At 59.2% G+C, this 15,272-nt stretch overlaps 3 protein-coding genes across 5 annotated transcripts; 1 reads left to right on the top strand and 2 right to left on the bottom strand.

The window, feature by feature from the left end:
- Positions 1-495: 495 nt before the first annotated feature.
- Positions 496-3,310, bottom strand: PHF13 (PHD finger protein 13). Its single transcript, XM_066334282.1, has 4 exons — positions 3,160-3,310; positions 2,650-2,751; positions 1,516-2,068; positions 496-1,141 (listed from the first exon to the last, which is right to left on the bottom strand). The coding sequence occupies exons 1-4, from the start codon at positions 3,196-3,198 to the stop codon at positions 915-917; spliced, it is 921 nt and encodes a 306-aa protein (XP_066190379.1). The 5' UTR covers positions 3,199-3,310; the 3' UTR covers positions 496-914.
- A 65-nt stretch (positions 3,311-3,375) lies between these two features.
- KLHL21 (kelch like family member 21) lies at positions 3,376-10,183 on the top strand. 2 transcript variants are annotated; one of them, XM_066334274.1, is made up of 5 exons: positions 3,376-3,443; positions 3,953-5,001; positions 6,207-6,612; positions 8,073-8,145; positions 8,488-10,183. In XM_066334274.1, exons 2-5 carry the CDS (start codon positions 3,960-3,962, stop codon positions 8,779-8,781), a joined length of 1,815 nt encoding a protein of 604 aa, XP_066190371.1. In that variant the 5' UTR covers positions 3,376-3,443; positions 3,953-3,959; the 3' UTR covers positions 8,782-10,183. The 2 variants fall into 2 exon arrangements, with proteins under 2 accessions (XP_066190371.1, XP_066190372.1); XM_066334275.1 differs by having other exon boundaries at positions 3,386-3,443; positions 3,895-5,001.
- Positions 10,094-15,243, bottom strand: ZBTB48 (zinc finger and BTB domain containing 48). Of its 2 annotated transcripts, XM_066334276.1 has the most exons (10): positions 14,781-15,242; positions 14,483-14,700; positions 13,686-13,797; positions 13,227-13,319; positions 12,815-12,901; positions 12,324-12,478; positions 12,011-12,147; positions 11,523-11,687; positions 11,307-11,395; positions 10,094-11,219 (listed from the first exon to the last, which is right to left on the bottom strand). In XM_066334276.1, exons 1-10 carry the CDS (start codon positions 15,186-15,188, stop codon positions 10,923-10,925), a joined length of 1,761 nt encoding a protein of 586 aa, XP_066190373.1. In that variant the 5' UTR covers positions 15,189-15,242; the 3' UTR covers positions 10,094-10,922. The 2 variants fall into 2 exon arrangements, with proteins under 2 accessions (XP_066190373.1, XP_066190374.1); XM_066334277.1 differs by lacking the exon at positions 13,227-13,319 and having other exon boundaries at positions 14,781-15,243.
- Positions 15,244-15,272: the final 29 nt, after the last annotated feature.

Raw genomic sequence — 15,272 nt, 5'->3', positions numbered from 1 at the left:
CATTTCCTTTGGCCCCTTTTACAGCCCATGTTTGAATTCTGGGCTGAGAAAAGGGAGAGTCATCTTCTTAAAACAGCACCATAAAGGTTAATGAAGGGACAGGAAATGGAGCAGTTTCCCCCCATACGCACATTTGAGCTGATCATGCAAATAAATCACAAAAAAATCACTGTAAGAAGAGACTTTCTAGGAAGGAATCTGATGCCTTTGATCCCCACGCTGCCTGTCCAGGAACAGGGCTGCTCCTTCCTGCCGGGGCGCTGTCCCTTGGCACAGGAGGGAGCCCTGAGTCTTCTTTGCACTTGGATGATGCCAAATGACAGAACTTGCCTATGCTCAGGCCCGTGGAAGCAGCAGCAGATCACACAGAGGCCGTTAGCACTGAGGCTGACTCCTATCCTTAGATATCTAAGATTAAGATATCCTTAGATATCTAAGATCCTTAGGATATCTAAGATTGATCTATACGGACAAATGGGCAGGTATAATATCACATTGAATTTAAAACACAGGGCCATTTACTTTTCAGACTTTCACACAGACTCCCTCCTCCTCCCCTCCCTCTTTGGGAGGAGGAGGAGTTTTCTAGCACAGAGAAGATTCGCAGTTTCTCAATGGGATGAGAAAACCTACTTGGCAAAGGTATTGTACATCACCCAGTCATCGTAACCAGACAAAACTCCACTGAGCTCAGCTTCATCTGTCCCTCGAGACAGTCTCTCACCACAGTTCTGCCCAGTCGGCCGCTCCCAGCTCCGGCTGCCTGCGGCTCGGCGATTCCTCATTCCTGGGCCACAGGCCGGCTGGGCAGCGCTCCTGCCTGAGCAGCAGCAGTTCAGGGGAGCCCTCCCCGGCCTCCTGGCCGGCACCCACAGCTCGCCCACCCACGCAGAGCACCAGCAGTGCCTCTCCCCCTAGTCCAGAAAGCGCCTGCGTGAGCCCGTCCGGGAGCGGTTCGAACGGCGAATGTCAAACTTGGAGTCCCGGCACTTCTGGCAGATGTAGATCTCTGGGACGTTCGACTTGCGGATTTTGGCGCAGGAGAGGTGGATCCAGGTGTGGCACTCGTTGCACTCGATCATCGGCCGCCCAGCGAAAGGCTTCATGCAGAAGCAAGTGACCAGGTCCCATGAGTCGTCATCTGCAAAGACAAATGTCAAAGATTCGTTTTTAGCGGCTGATGCCTCTCGCACCAGGAATTTTCTCTCCTTTCATGCTAAATTAACTACCTGGGCTTCAAAGACAGGCACTTTGCTGCTTTTTCCAGGTCTCTCTTGCACGGGAAGAGACTCTCAGCAGTACACAGGAGGCCGTAATTGAGAGGCAGCTGCTTCTATAAAGTTGCAGCTTTTCACTCAATTTATTGGAGGAAGAGCCAACCCACCTCCCTCCCCCCAAGAACCCAACTGCTCCTGAATTCCACCCAGGCAGTGCTCCTTGGCTTTATCCTCAGGGTACAAGTAAAGCACCACAACTTCCACCTGGCTAATCCTCTTGGACAGCCAGGTCACCTACCTGAATCCACCATGATGTCCTCGTCATCACCAGTGCCGTCCTCATCCCGAAAGACCACCTGCTTGCCCTGCCGAATGACCGTTCGTTTGCCCACACTCTGGATCTCCACCGTCTGCTCGGCCGTCACAGCAGGGAAGGAGACACTGGATGGGGTGTCAGAGTCCCACACCGAGCAGTGCTCAGTCACAGACTGAGGGTCACCCTCCGACGAGGGGCTCATCGGTGTCTCTGCGTAAGAGTCCTCTGCCTCCAGATCCAGCAGCTTCTCCTCATAGTCCTCCTCTGCAGACACTTCTGTTTCCCTCCTTTTCAGCTTTTTCTTCTTCCTGATCTTATCGATTTGCTTTCGCTCTGGCAGGAAGTTGCTGGCCTTTGCCCGCTGGAACAGGGAACTGTACGGTTTTGCTCGCTTAAGCTGACTAAAGTTCTTTCTGTTCTTGGTGGGCAGGGAGACAGAGGAGGGGGTGTCATTGAAGCGGGGATCCCAGCTATCACTGTCAATCGTGCCTCCAGTGCTGTTGGGAGGGCTGGGGCTGTTCCTCAGCGACGTCTCCTGGACACGTTTAGGAAGCAGGTAACAGTTTGACTTGCAGCAAACTCGCATGCAGCACAAGGCACTGTCCCCCAGGGCACTCTGCCCCATTCCTGAGGTGCTGTGCCCTATCCCCTAGAGTACTGTCCCCTGTCCCCAGGGGTGCTGTGCCTTGAAGCACTGTGCCCTGTCCCAGCGGTGCTGAACCCTTTCCCCCGGGTACTGTTCCATGGGGTGCTGAGCCTTGTGCCCAGGGTGCTGAACCCTCTACCGGGGAAGCTGAACCCTGTCCCCCGGGAATGTTGAGCCCTGTCCCTTGAGGTGCTGCCACTCCCGCTCTCCCTACGCGCCACCCCGGGGTTTCTCCGGCCGGAGCTCCCGGGGAGCAGCAGGAGAGATGCCGGATCCGACGTTTTTCACCCCGCCCACGCCGGGCACCACCCGCCCCGTCCCCAGAGCCCCAAGCCGCCGCGGTTCCCCTTTTGTTCAGGCCCGGCGCGGGGCCGTGGCCGCTGGAGCGGTCGGTGTGACAGACCAGCCCGGTACCCCCCCGGTGCCCCCAGTGCCCTCCGGTGCCCCCAGCGCCCTCCGGTGCAACTCACCTCCTGCGGGTACGGGATGTAGCCGGCGTAGGCCAAGACGAAGGTGCAGAACTTATTGAAGTCCTCCACGGTGCGGTGGCGCCGGGAGCCGGGGGAGAAGTCCTGCGGGGGGCGGCGGTGAGCGGCGGCCGCGGGGCCGGGCCCGCCGGGGGGAGGCGGCGCCGCCGCTCCCGCCGCTCCCGCCGCGCCCCCCCGCCCCCGCAGCGGCGGAACGGGGCAGTGCCCCCCCCCCATCCCCATCGCCCCCCGGTGTCGGTACCGGGCCCCCAGGCAGCCCCCCCGCAGCGGGCGCGGCGGGGCGGCGCCGCCGCCATTCCTCGCCCCGGCGGCACAAGATGGCCCCGGACCCGGCCCCCCGCCCCGCGGCGGGGAACGGGCAGCGGGCACCGGCGGCCGGACAGGACCGGGCCGGGCTCGCCGGGCCGGGGGGTGCGAGACGCACCCCCTACCCTTCTGTTCCCTGCCCGCTCCTCCCTTCCCTTCCTTTTTCCCCCCGAGACTCCAGCTTACCTCTGGGGCGAACGGCGAAGCGCAGGAGTCGGAGTCCATGTCCCGGCGCGGGAGGGGCCGTGGCGGCGGCGGCGGCACCGGGCAGTGCCGACACCGTGAGCCGCTCGGTGCCGGCGGGAGGCGGCGAAGGGGCGGCCGCCCGCGCGGGGCCGCCGGGAGCCGTAGTCCGGGCGTGCGCAGTGCCGGGCGCGGGGCGCGCTGGGAGCGGCGGAGGGGCGGGGGCGGCGCCGGGAGCGGTGAACGGAGCGGGAAGCCGAGCGCGGAGCACGGCGGAGAGCGGACCGGTGAGCGGGCTCCGGGAGTGCCTCTTGTCGGGTGACCGTGCGCCCGGGCGGGAAGAAGCGGCCCTGGGCTCGCCGCGGGGCCTGGCTGGTGGCGGGGGCAGGACGGGCAGGGCGCCGAAGCGTCTACCGCGAGCCGGACCCTCAGCCCCGAGCCGGACCCTCCGCCCGCGCTAACGGCGGTACTCGAGCCGGACTCAGAGCGGAGCTCCCTCAGCGCTGTCGGTGCTCGGGACCGGGCTTGCGTTCCCCCGGTACCGCTGGGCGGCTCCTTGTGAGCTCCAGCCCGGGGCCAAGGGCGCGGGGCCGGGTGCGGTAGCCGCGGGGCCCTGTGACCGGCCGAGCGGGGCCGCGCTACTCGCGCCGCCGCCTTACGCAACGGCCGCTCGGGGGGTCCCGGCCGGGACGGGCTCCCCGAGCCGCCCGCCGCCTCCTTTTCCCGCCCCGGGAATAGCTCGGGGGTCGGTCCCAGCGGCTCCGCGCAGGGTGTGACCCAGGTGCGCTCTCCGCAGGCACGGCATGGCGACCGGCACCGGCGGGACAGCAGCGGCAGCCTCAACCGCGGCGGCGGCGGCGGCGGGAGAACCGGCACACGCGGTGTCGCTGCTGCGGGGTCTGAGCGCGCTGCGGGCCGAGCGGAGCCTGCTGGACGTGACGGTGGTGGCCGGCGGGCGAGAGTTCGGGGCTCACCGCGCCGTTCTGGCCGCTGCCTCGGGATACTTCCGCGCCATGTTCGGCGGGGCCCTGCGCGAATCGCGGGCCGAGCGTGTGCGGCTGCACGGCGTCGAGCCCGAGTGCCTGGGGAGGCTGCTCGACTTCGCCTACACCGGCCGCGTGGGGCGGCTGGGCCCCGACATCGCCGAGCGCCTGCTGCGCGCCGCCGACCTGCTGCAGTTCCCCGCCGTCAAGGAAGCCTGCGGTGCCTGGCTGGCGCGGCAGCTGGAGCCCGCCAACGCCCTGGACATGCAGGACTTCGCGGAGGCTTTCGCCTGCCCGGAGCTGGCGGCTGCCGCCCACCGCTTCGTGCTGCGGCATGTGGGTGAGCTGGGCGCCCAGCTGGAGCGGCTGCCGCTGCCACGCCTGCTCTCCTACCTGCGGGACGACGGGCTCTGCATCCCCAAGGAGGAGGCCGCCTTTCAGCTGGCGCTGCGCTGGGTGCGCGCTGACCCCGCCACCCGCGCCCCGCTGCTGCCGCAGCTCCTGGCCCACGTCCGCCTGCCCTTTGTGCGCCGTTTCTACCTGCTGGCCCACGTGGAGAGCGAGCCGCTGGTGGCCCGCTGCCCTCCCTGCCTGCGCCTCCTACGTGAGGCCCGCGACTTCCAGGCTGCCCGCCTCGACCGCCACGACCGGGGGCCCTGTGCCCGCATGCGGCCCCGGCCCTCCACCGGCCTCGCCGAGATCCTTGTCCTGGTTGGTGGCTGTGACCGTGACTGCGATGAGCTTGTCACCGTCGACTGCTACAACCCACGCACTGGCCACTGGCGATACCTGGCCGAGTTCCCCGAGCACCTGGGAGGGGGCTACAGTGTCGCTGCACTGGGCAATGACATCTATGTCACTGGTAAGGTTTACAGGGAATGAGGGGCAGCACCAGGGTGGTGGGTTCTGGTTAAAATATGTGGATTGTAGCAGTGACACTTGGCTTTTCCTGGGTAGCAGAGAGTTTGGGTCTTGGCTTGGGTGCCTGCAGCCTGCCAGCAGGCATGGAGACTCCTGGAGTCGGTGCTGGATTTAGCAGCTGGTCTCAGTCCAGGAGCTATTTTGTCATGACTAATGCTGTTGAGCATGCTGGCAGAAGTCACAGATCTTGTAGTCAGAAATTTTTAACCGTCACTGAGGACAGAGGTGATGTAAGAAGGTTTTGAGTTTCTTTCTTTGAAGAAGGTGTTCATGTTCAGAACCCCCTGAATCACAAGCTAGGCACATGCTTGAGGCAGAGGCCCGTCAGAAAGCCCCAGGTTCCTTTGGCAGCCCCTGTGAGTCACAGTACCTTCCCCAGCACAAATCCTGCCTCCTTTCTGGGGCTACAATTACTTCTGTCAAGGTGACACCAATATGTAAATTTGGCTATTAAGCTGCATGCAGATGCCTCCTTTGAACTACATCTCTGTGACAGCTGTAACAAACTGAGGCCCAGGACACTGAGTGCTGTGAACACCGTGCCCTTGGTGTGCAGGACACATTGGCAGAGCTTTGAAGAGCAAGTGTTAATGAAGGTGAACAGAAAACTCTGTTCTCTAGTCACAAGCAGAAAACAAGGCCCTGCTTTAAGGAAGGGTTGTAAAAATGATGGGCTACCACATGGATGCAGCGTGTTTTTACGGAAGTTCTTACATCCTGTGGGAGCTTCCTGGAGTGATCCCAGGCAGGTCAGTCTTGCTGGGAGCTGTGTGCAGGCTGCTGCTGAGGATCTTGGGTTATTCTGGTCAGTGTCAGTGTAGTGCAGGCAAGGCTGGGAGATTCCCAAGCTGACAGCAGCACCACTGCCTTGGCAGCTTCTGGGCAGCAACAGGGGGGGAGGTGCAAAATGGGAGAGAAGTGGGTGTTACAGGACAGAGGTAGTGTAACATGGAAGACTCATTTTGAGTCATAGCTGGATACGGACTAGGAATGACATGGGAGAAATCCTCCCTGGCTTGCTGGGAATGAAACATTGCAAAACTTCCTTTGAAATCCTTGTGGCACATGTGCCATGCCAAGCCCTCTCCTCCACTGCCCTTCCCTTTGTGGAGCCAGGCTCTTGACATGTGTCATGCTGTGCCACAGGGGGCTCGGACGGGTCCAGGCTGTACGACTGCGTCTGGAGGTACAATTCCAGCGTGAACGAGTGGACAGAGGTGTCGCCCATGCTGAAAGCCAGGGAATACCACAGCTCCACCGTCCTGGACGGGCTGCTCTACGTGGTTGCCTCTGACAGCACAGAGCGCTATGACCACACACTGGACAGCTGGGAGGCCCTGCAGCCCATGCTGTATCCCATGGACAACTGCTCCACCACCTCGTGCCGTGGGAAACTCTTTGCCATCGGCTCCCTGGCTGGCAAAGAATCCATGGTGATGCAGTGCTATGACCCTGACAGTGACCTCTGGTCCCTTGTCAACTGCGGCCACCTGCCCCCCTGGTCCTTTGCCCCGAAGACTGTCACGCTCAATGGTCTCATGTACTTCATACGGTGAGTAGTGGGAGCAGTCGCTTCCCTGTCCCCATGACAAGAGCCCACAACTTCCCTGAGAAGGTGGATTTTGCAGGTGGTGGAGGGAGGGCCCTGGGTTGGGACAGCACAGCAGTGCCTTCCCCTGATGGTACAGGGAGGGCTGTAGCACCTCTTTCCTTGTGTTGGTGGGCCTCAAAGAGCTGCCCATAAACTTGTGAAAATGTCTGAGTGTAACCCAGGGCTGGGGAACAGGCAGGTGTAAATCCATCTGAAGTCAGCAGCACTGCTTGGAAATTGGCTTCTCAGTTTCTTCTCCTGGTTCAGCCCCCCTCGTTGCTATAAATAAGCACATAAGCTCCAAGAAAACGTTAAACTCTAATGCGGGAGAGGACGTCTTCCGTCTCAGCAGAGATAAGAGGGCTGAAGATGAAGTGATTGGTCACTATTTTTAAGTACCTTTCCAAATTGGGACTTAATTACCCATCTGAAGCTGTCCTGGTGGCGCAAATACTTCGGTTATCCACTTAATTAAAAATAAACGGGAAGGCATGCTAGGGCTGGAGTATTTCATCTCCCTGTGTTGACTCTGAGCAAACAGAGACTTCTGTGATGGCCCCCAGGCACTTCTCTTTCTTTAATCTCCTCTTGGCTTTGCATAAAGTAGCAACTTTGGCCCAAGACTTTTCATTTGAACCCTTCGGGTCTGGCCAAGTGTCTCGCTGGCGGCTGTTCTGGTCAGCTGGTTTCAGTCCATCCTGTCAGGGTGTTGCAGCTGCTCAGCTCTTTGTCATAACCTGATTCTATAGAATTTCCTGTCTCTTACTTATTATAAAATTCTGATGATTGACACTTCATGATTTTCAGATCACTTTGCATCTGCAAGAGTCAGTGAGGAGATGATGGGGTTAGATGTTCTTCCCTCATTTCACATGCTGCACGTGGGCTGCTGCTCTGTGTAGAACTGTGGGATAATCTTTGGAGGGCAGAGGAGTGGGCTGCAAGTAAAAGTAGCAAATTGGTTTAATAGCTCAGGCTAAAGGTTCTGCTTGATGATCCCTCATGCTGGGACTAGTTTTATACCTATAAATAAAGCAGAGCAGTGAGGCTCAGGTGCTCTCTGCAGTTGCCCCAGAGTGGGGAGAGGAGGCCCTTGTCTGGCTGATGGCCCCGCCTGGAACTGCCTTGCAGCATCTTGATCCCATCTGTGCCTTGGAAGGACTGAGAGCTCCTCTCCAGTTGCCCTGACCTTGTCCTCCACGCATTCTTGTGTCAGCAGTGCATGTCTCTGAGTCACAGACGTCCCTCACCTGTCACTGTCGCCCTCCTGTCTGCCGAGCAGGGTGGGTAAGAGAAGCCCTGGGGGATTATGCTGCCTTTCCAGCACTTCTCTCCCCCTGCCCATCTAAATTTGGCTTTGATGAAGAACTCAAGCAGTGTTTCTAGAATGCAGAAGAGTAATTTTGTGTTCTCCTCCCCAGAGATGACTCGGCTGAAGTGGATGTTTACAATCCATCCAAGAACGAATGGGATAAAATCCCTGCCATGCTTCAGGTAGGACGTTTTCCCTCTTCTAGGATGTCTTAAGTGTTACAAATGAGTTTCATTTACCTTTGAAAAACCAAGAGCTTTTTAGAAGCAGAACCCCTTGCATGTGGAGCTGGCAAAAGCGTGTTGGAGTCAGTGGGAAGACTGTCCTGGATGTGGTGGCATGTCTGGGTGTGCAGCCCAGCTTGTGAAATCTGTGGGCAGCACTGGTTCAGAGCCTAACCTGCAGCTGGCAGGCATGAAGCTCCCTCCAAGAAACAGCTCCCAGATTCCACCAACCCCCTTGATGGGCTGCTGGATCAGGCAAACACCCCCTGATCGTGGTGTGTGTTTGTTGTTACCTTGCAGGTTCATGTTGGGGGGAGCGTGGCTGTGCTCGGCGGGAAGCTCTATGTCTCAGGGGGCTACGATAACACGTTTGAGCTCTCAGATGTGCTGGAAGCCTACGACCCCGAGACACGGACGTGGAGCGTCGTGGGCCAGCTCCCTGAGCCCATCTTCTGGCACGGCAGCGTCAGCATATTCCGGCAGTTCATGCCAGAAACCACGCAGGAGGACGACAGCATCACACTGGACAACACCATCAGCTTGAGCAGGCAGAACCAAAACCTTCACAACCAGAACCTCAATGAGCTGCCTTAGCACAGGGAGCGGCTTGACAGAGTCCCTCACCCGGAACCTGGGCTGCTTTGGGAAAAGGCTGAGGCAAACCAGTGCTTGGAAACAAGACCATACTGATCACAGAGAGAGCAAGAACTCTGGCTGTTGAATGTGATGCTGTGGGCCTGCAGGCAGCGAGGCCTCCACTGCTTCCCTTGGCCCTTCAGGGTGGGAGACAGCGCTGTGCTGCCCACAGGGACCCGAGAGCTGATCCCTGGGGAAAGCACTCGGGATGAACCACACCACAGCACCGCTGCTTATGGCTTGTGACCGGACACCTTTCACTGGGAGCTCCTTCACCCTCTAATGCTTCTTTTGCCACCAAACTCCTTCCTTCAGTTTCTGTCTTGGGAGGGGTCTGTCTGGTAAGGCAGTGGTCTGGACACCTCCTGTATTCTGTGCCTCCGAGGGAGACAGGCTTCCAGTGCACATGTTGGGATTGAAAGGTAGTTATTTTAGGATTTTTTAATTTTTATTTGGGGTTTGTAGTTTTATTTTGGCCTGTGTAAGATTTGCCTTTATACTTGCCCAAGTGCCCTGGCCAGGTGGGCTCTGTTTATCTACCTTCACTGAAGAGCAGCTGCGTACAGTTTACTTGTGGAATGTTTCTGGAAACAGCTAACTGCTAAACCTGCAGCATGGCTCCAAGAGCAAGTGTTGTACCTTCAGGAGAACCCTGAAGTGTGGCAGAAGCTAAGGTGTGGCTGGATGCATTTGGTTTTTTGGTCTTTAAATCTTAGGTAGTAAAGATTGCATTTAAACTGAATTCAGAGATGGAAACCCCATGTACTCGATCTCTCTCCTCCAGGCTTGCCCCTGGAACAAGGAGCATCCAAGCCCCATTTCCACAGCATCAGCGTCTTCACAGCTTTACAGAAACGTGTTTTGCCCCAACGCTGTCTGACACTGCTGTGCCCCTCAGCCACGGGGAATCCGGGCTGTTCTCCAGCCTGGAACACTGACAGTGCCTTGAGACTGCCACGTGCCAGCAGGGAACACACAGGGCCCGGCTGCCCCTTGGTGTCAAAGCCGTGGACAAAGTAGGGGGGCACAGGGGCCCACAATTCGGGGCAGCTGCTGCTTTTTTGGGAGCAATGGCCCATTCCCGACGGCGCCACAGCCTGAGGCATTTCTGCTGAGCTATAAATAACACACCCCGGCGCACAGGGCCGTGCTCGCTGCTGGACCCCCGGTCCCACCCGCTGAGCAGCTACAGATCAGTATTTATTTTTTGTAGAATTCATTGTGTTGAATCCTCAAGTACAGTTGAACTCCATCCTTTGAAACAAAGGCATTTTACATTTGCAGATAATGTATTTTTATTCTCATAGTTTGTTTTTAAATTTACTTGCAGCAGTCAAGTTAAATAAAACCTGTTACACAATTCTCTTTTCTGGGAGGGGAAGGGGACCTGTGGCGAGATTTTTCCCATTCCAGATACACTTAAACTGGAGCCTCTCTGCCTGCTTGGTGAGTAGAAGAAAGGGGAGAGAGCACGCCTGCAACTCTGGGGTGTGGGGGTACACGTAGAGATCTCTCCCCACCCTGGCACCACTCAGGCCATGGTTCTTTCTCCCAGCAACCATGGATTGGATTATTTGGGACAGTGTATGTCCCCACACATGAGCACAGGCACTTTGTGGTTGCTGGAGTGTGTTTCAAGTGAACTCACAGCTCAGTCATCCCAGTGCTGAGCAGACACAGATCACGCCCTGCCTTTAATGGGGGAAAGAGCAGCTGACAAAAGCTTAAAAAAATAAAGAAGTTAAATAGAGGAGTTAAGGAATGGGCAGAGCCACTCTGTGGGGGAAGGTGAGCTTTAATCATGGTCAGGGTGGGAGGGCAGCACCAGCTCCTCTGGTGTCAGAAAGTGAGTCACAGTATGACACAGGGAGGTCAGTCCTATCCCACTGCACAACAAGCAGGGACACTGACTGGAGTGACCATTCTGAGACATTTCTTCATTTGACACTCAATCACAATGTCATGGTGACACCTCCTTTTCCTGCAGCATGGGATGGGAGATTAGCAGAAAAGGACAGGAGGGAGCTCAACAAGTGTGGCAGAAAATGGCTCAGTTTAATACTTTACTGTGTTTCAGTGGAAGGGGATAGGTGCCCACACTACGTCTCACAGTCTTCAGGAATCGTCGTGGTTATTATCAGTGATTGCTCAATCACATCCGCAGGGGAGAAGTTCTCATTTGAGCAGAGTTTCTGTGCAGGGACCTCCTCGGGCAGTGGCCCACAGGCCAGTGACTCCACAATCACCTCAGCTGAGCCCACCTCCAGCTCTGGTGGCGACGGCAGCACCACCATCACCTCCTTCTCATCCTCGATGATCAGGTTCCGCAGCTTCCGCTGTCGAGGGTTGTAGTTCTCCACTCGGTCGTGGATCTCCATGTGGCGCCTCAAGTGAGCCTGCAAAGGGAGGGGAATGTGGAGAGACCCAGTGAGGGCTGGCTCCCCGGTGCAGCACGGGGGCCCCGGAGCTGGGGAAGGCCTCACCTGCCGTGTGAATTTGTAGCCACACTCTATGCACTCAAACTTCCTCACTCCCTTGTGCCGCCGAACGTGGACGCGCAGCTGTTCTACCGCTGGGAAAGGAAACGAGAGCCTGTTGGCAGCAGCTCTATGTCATACAGACTCACAGCAATGCCAACCCACCCACGAGAAGGAGGTAGCTCCTGCAGAGCCCCATGAGAGCTGGAGCCACCACGTTACCTTTGAATGTCTTCCCACAGATGTGGCAGAAGTGGGGCCGCCCCTCCTGGTGCCGGCTGGCGACGTGCCTCAGCAGCGGCCCCTTCTCCGTGAAACGCTGCTCACAAAACTCGCAGCTGAACGGCCGCTCCCCGGTGTGCGTCCTGTTGTGCTTGTCCAGACTCGCTGCCATTAACGGGGAGACAGGGAGAGTGGCTGGTCAGCAGCACAGCCCACGCACCCCATCCCAGGGGCTGTCAGGCTGGGCTCAGGCTGGCCAGGAAGGCAAGAGCAGCACAAGCAGTTAGCTGCCTGCTCCAGCTAAGGATCGTGAGCAAACACCATCTCATTCCCCTTCTGTGCCATGAGAGCAGTGCAGGTGACAGGAATGTGCTTTTCTTGGTATCAGCCTGCACTCACAAGAGCACAGTTTTGCTGGGGAAGCTGCTTTCTGGAGGTCCTGGTGCTGAAGCCCAGCACTTGGCATGACCAGCCACAGCCAGGGGTACCTTGTGTCCGGAAGGTCTTGCCGCAGAGATGGCACTGGAAGGGCTTCTCGCCAGTGTGCGTGCGCAGGTGCATGTTGAGGTTGGCTTTCTGCGTGAAGGCGTGGTGGCAGAACTCACACACGTAGGGCCGCTCGTTCCTGTGGGCAGGGAAACGTCACTGTCACCTCTGCCTCCACCACCTTCGGCCCCTTGGGTCTCAGCCCAGCACCCCTGGCAAGAGGGTGACTTTCAGCCAACTCCCCAGGCCTATGGGGCAGGGACTGCAGCCAGGAGAGGCAGGGTGACATAAGAGAGGACGCAGGTCACATTGTACCTGTGCTTGGCCTTGATGTGCATCTGGAGTCCATTGCGGCTCGAGGCCCTGTGCCCACACTCCTCACACACAAACAGCTTCTCTCCACGGTGCTTGAAGGCCTCGTGCAGGCGCAGCTCTGTCCGGGACAGAAAGCACTTGGAGCAGGTTGAGCACTGCAAGGCCACAGGAGAGGAGGGAGTTAGGATTGGGGTACATCCACCCCAGACACACTCACAACCCAGCCTTTCCCCAGCGGCTCCAGGGACCTCCCTGCAGAAGCCAAAGCAGCACTCCCAGCTCAGAGACACCCAGTGAGATGGGACAGCCCAACAGAGATGAAGTGTTGGCCAGTGCTTGGATCTGTGGGCTGCTCCTGTACCCAAAAGAACCCATTTCCAGTAGCTCTGTGCCCCACCTCCTCACTGACAGAGCCAGACATAATATTGTGCCATTCCTTAGGCCAGGTCCACACTCAGGATCACACCCTCCCCAAAACCTCCAGCCACTACCGCGTGGGGCTTGGGTGCTCCGTGCAGCTTTATCATGTGGCTCTGCAGGTCCTTCTTCTGCATGAACTGCTGTGAGCAGGAGGAGCACTGCAAGACAGGAGAATGGGGTCAGCTTCCAGCTGCCCCCAAAGAGTAGTTTCAGGGCAAGGGGAGGACTGGCAGGGCAGTAGAACACAGATTCCTGGTACAGACACAGGAAGCCTTGGGCTGTGGCGCCTCCCTGCATCACATTTTGGTTCAGAGATTGGGAACAACCCTGAGTGGACTATCATGGACCAGAGGAAGGAACAGGTGTACTCAGCTCTCAATGGGCTGGGCTGCCCTAGAAGGGAAAGGCTCACCCCTGCTCAGTGCCAGTGTCCAGCAGCACTGAGGGGCAGCCCTAGGGATGCTGGATGCAGGCCCTGCTGACCTTGTATGGCATCTCCCCGGTGTGTGACACCATGTGCAGCCGCAGCTCCATCCGCCGCTTGAACACCTCCGGGCAGGTCGAGCATGTGAACACCTGTGAGAGGGCTGGTGTTGGCTTCCACAGGACCCAGAGCCTGACCTGAAGCCCACAGCTCAACTCCCTGCCCAACAAATGGCACTGGCACCCAGCTACAGCATTCAGCCCACACCCACAGGAGCCAAATCTTGTACAGTCCTGGTGTGCTGGAACACAGGTGAGGGCTGTGTTGTGTGGATCAGGTGTGAGTCCCAGCCCCAGGGACCCTGGCTGTGGGGGTCCCGGCCATGGAACACGTGCCACACAGTGCTGACAGGAGTCTGTTTGGAACTGAGCATGGGCTGGGACTGGGAAAAAGCTCCAGTTCCCCTCCTGCCACACAACAGCCACACTCCAGCCCAGCAGGGCAGCTCCTGGGCGTACCTGTTCCGATCGGTTCATGCAGTTCCTGGCTTCGTGTTCCAGGAGATTCTCTTTTCTAAAGTAACATTTGCCACACTTGGAACACTCAAATGGCTTCTCTCCAGTGTGTTTCCTTGGGGGATGCAAATACAGAATCCCATCACTGCCTGTCAACAGCATCTGCATGGACAGGCCCAGGGGGTCACAGGTAAGGGTGAGGTGGGTACTTCCCCCCAGCTCCACAGTGTTACTATTCACAGCTACCCTAACGCTGCTTTTATGCCACTTTTGTGTCCCCACAACAGCACAGCTGTCAGTGCCCACTGCACTCCACAGAACACCATTTCTGCAGGGCCAAGATACTTCCCCAAGTGAAGCAAAGCCTGAGCTCTCAGTTCAGGGCCATGCCCTGCTCTTGATGATCCACCCTGGAGCTCCTCACAGAGCCCAGCTATGTGCCCCCCACAACCCAAGAAACATCCCCCCAGCCCGGGGCAATCTCAAAGCCCGTGAGGATTTGCCATTGCTCCCCTACAGCTAGTGCAGCCCCCGAGGGGCCCTTCACATGGGCTTCCTGAGCCACAGCTCAGCACAGTCACTGCAGCTCCCGGACGCCTTCCATTGACATATAACCCTCCCCAGGCCAGAGCACCCCCAGGGGCAGAGGAGACCCTCCTTTACCACCCCGGGGGATGGAGAGGTGTCGGGACCAGCTGGCAGAAACGGGCCGCCCTTTTCCCCCACCCCGGGAAGGGGCCGAGCGGTGAGGGCGGCGCGTCCCCCCGCGCGCAAGGGGAAGGAGAAGCCGGAGCGTTTACCTGTTGTGCACTTTAAGGTAATATTTGCTGAGGAAGGTTTTATGACATGTGGGGCACTCGACCGGCACCGCTGTACCTTTTCTGCTCCCCGGCGCCTTCCCCGGAGCGGGAGGGCTCTTTTTGCTCCGCAGCACTTTTTTCTCGGGAAGGAGCTCGGCGTCGCCGTCCCCCCGCCCGCCGCCACCCACCGCCGCCTCCTCCGGGGCTGAGGGGGAGCCCTGCGAGGGAACAGCGGCGTCACCGCGCCGCCCCCGCCCGGCCCCGGCCCCGCCGTCCCCCTCCCGCCCCCCTCACGCACCGCCTGCCCGCCGGGCTGCGGGGCCGCCGCGGGCTCCGGGCGGGCGGCGGCGGCGGCGGCGCGGCGGGGCCGCGGGCGGAAGGCGCGGCACAGCGCCACGGCGTCGGGCACGCCGAGCTGCTCGGCGGCCGCCAGCAGGCGAGCGCGGTTGTGCGCCGTGAGCGCCAGGCGCCCTGTGTAGAAGAAGTCGAGCAGCAGCTGGAAGGTGTCGGCGAGGCCGTCGGGCAGCGCTACGGGCCCGCCGGGGCCGCGAGCGCGGAAGAAGCGGGAGCAGCTGGCGAGCACCGGCCAGTGAGCGCGGAACTCGCGGCCGCCCACGCCGAGCGTCGCGTCGCAGAACTGGCCGGCTGCGCGCTGCCGGTTCAGCTCCCGCAGCACCCGCACGCTGTGAGCCGCCGCCGCCGCCATGGCCGCGCACCGGGGCCCGCCGGCATCCGCCGCCGCCGGACGTGACGTCAGCGGGCGCCGGCAGTGACGGCGGAGAGCGCGCGG

The sequence above is a fragment of the Sylvia atricapilla genome, chromosome 22 (assembly GCF_009819655.1).
Source record: "Sylvia atricapilla isolate bSylAtr1 chromosome 22, bSylAtr1.pri, whole genome shotgun sequence".
Lineage (NCBI taxonomy): Eukaryota > Metazoa > Chordata > Aves > Passeriformes > Sylviidae > Sylvia > Sylvia atricapilla.
The sequence above is the reverse complement of the archived record's forward strand: the minus strand, read 5'-3'. Positions and strand labels throughout refer to the sequence as shown.

What these genes read in the sequence shown, in the direction of transcription:
- PHF13 (XM_066334282.1), bottom strand. Translation starts at nt 3,198, where the DNA reads ATGGACTCCGACTCCTGCGCTTCGCCGTTCGCCCCAGAG. An exon ending in CTTCGCCGTTCGCCCCAGAG is followed by an intron (nt 2,752 to 3,159) that starts GTAAGCTGGAGT and finishes CGCCCCCCGCAG; the next exon opens with GACTTCTCCCCCGGCTCCCG. An exon ending in GGACATCATGGTGGATTCAG is followed by an intron (nt 1,142 to 1,515) that starts GTAGGTGACCTG and finishes TTGTCTTTGCAG; the next exon opens with ATGACGACTCATGGGACCTG.
- KLHL21 (XM_066334274.1), top strand. Translation starts at nt 3,960, where the DNA reads ATGGCGACCGGCACCGGCGGGACAGCAGCGGCAGCCTCAACCGCGGCG. An exon ending in GGTCTCATGTACTTCATACG is followed by an intron (nt 6,613 to 8,072) that starts GTGAGTAGTGGG and finishes TCTCCTCCCCAG; the next exon opens with AGATGACTCGGCTGAAGTGG. An exon ending in AAATCCCTGCCATGCTTCAG is followed by an intron (nt 8,146 to 8,487) that starts GTAGGACGTTTT and finishes GTTACCTTGCAG; the next exon opens with GTTCATGTTGGGGGGAGCGT.
- ZBTB48 (XM_066334276.1), bottom strand. Translation starts at nt 15,188, where the DNA reads ATGGCGGCGGCGGCGGCTCACAGCGTGCGGGTGCTGCGGGAGCTGAAC. An exon ending in TACCTTAAAGTGCACAACAG is followed by an intron (nt 13,798 to 14,482) that starts GTAAACGCTCCG and finishes GCATCCCCCAAG; the next exon opens with GAAACACACTGGAGAGAAGC. An exon ending in CAAGACCTTCCGGACACAAG is followed by an intron (nt 11,688 to 12,010) that starts GTACCCCTGGCT and finishes CGTTAATGGCAG; the next exon opens with CGAGTCTGGACAAGCACAAC.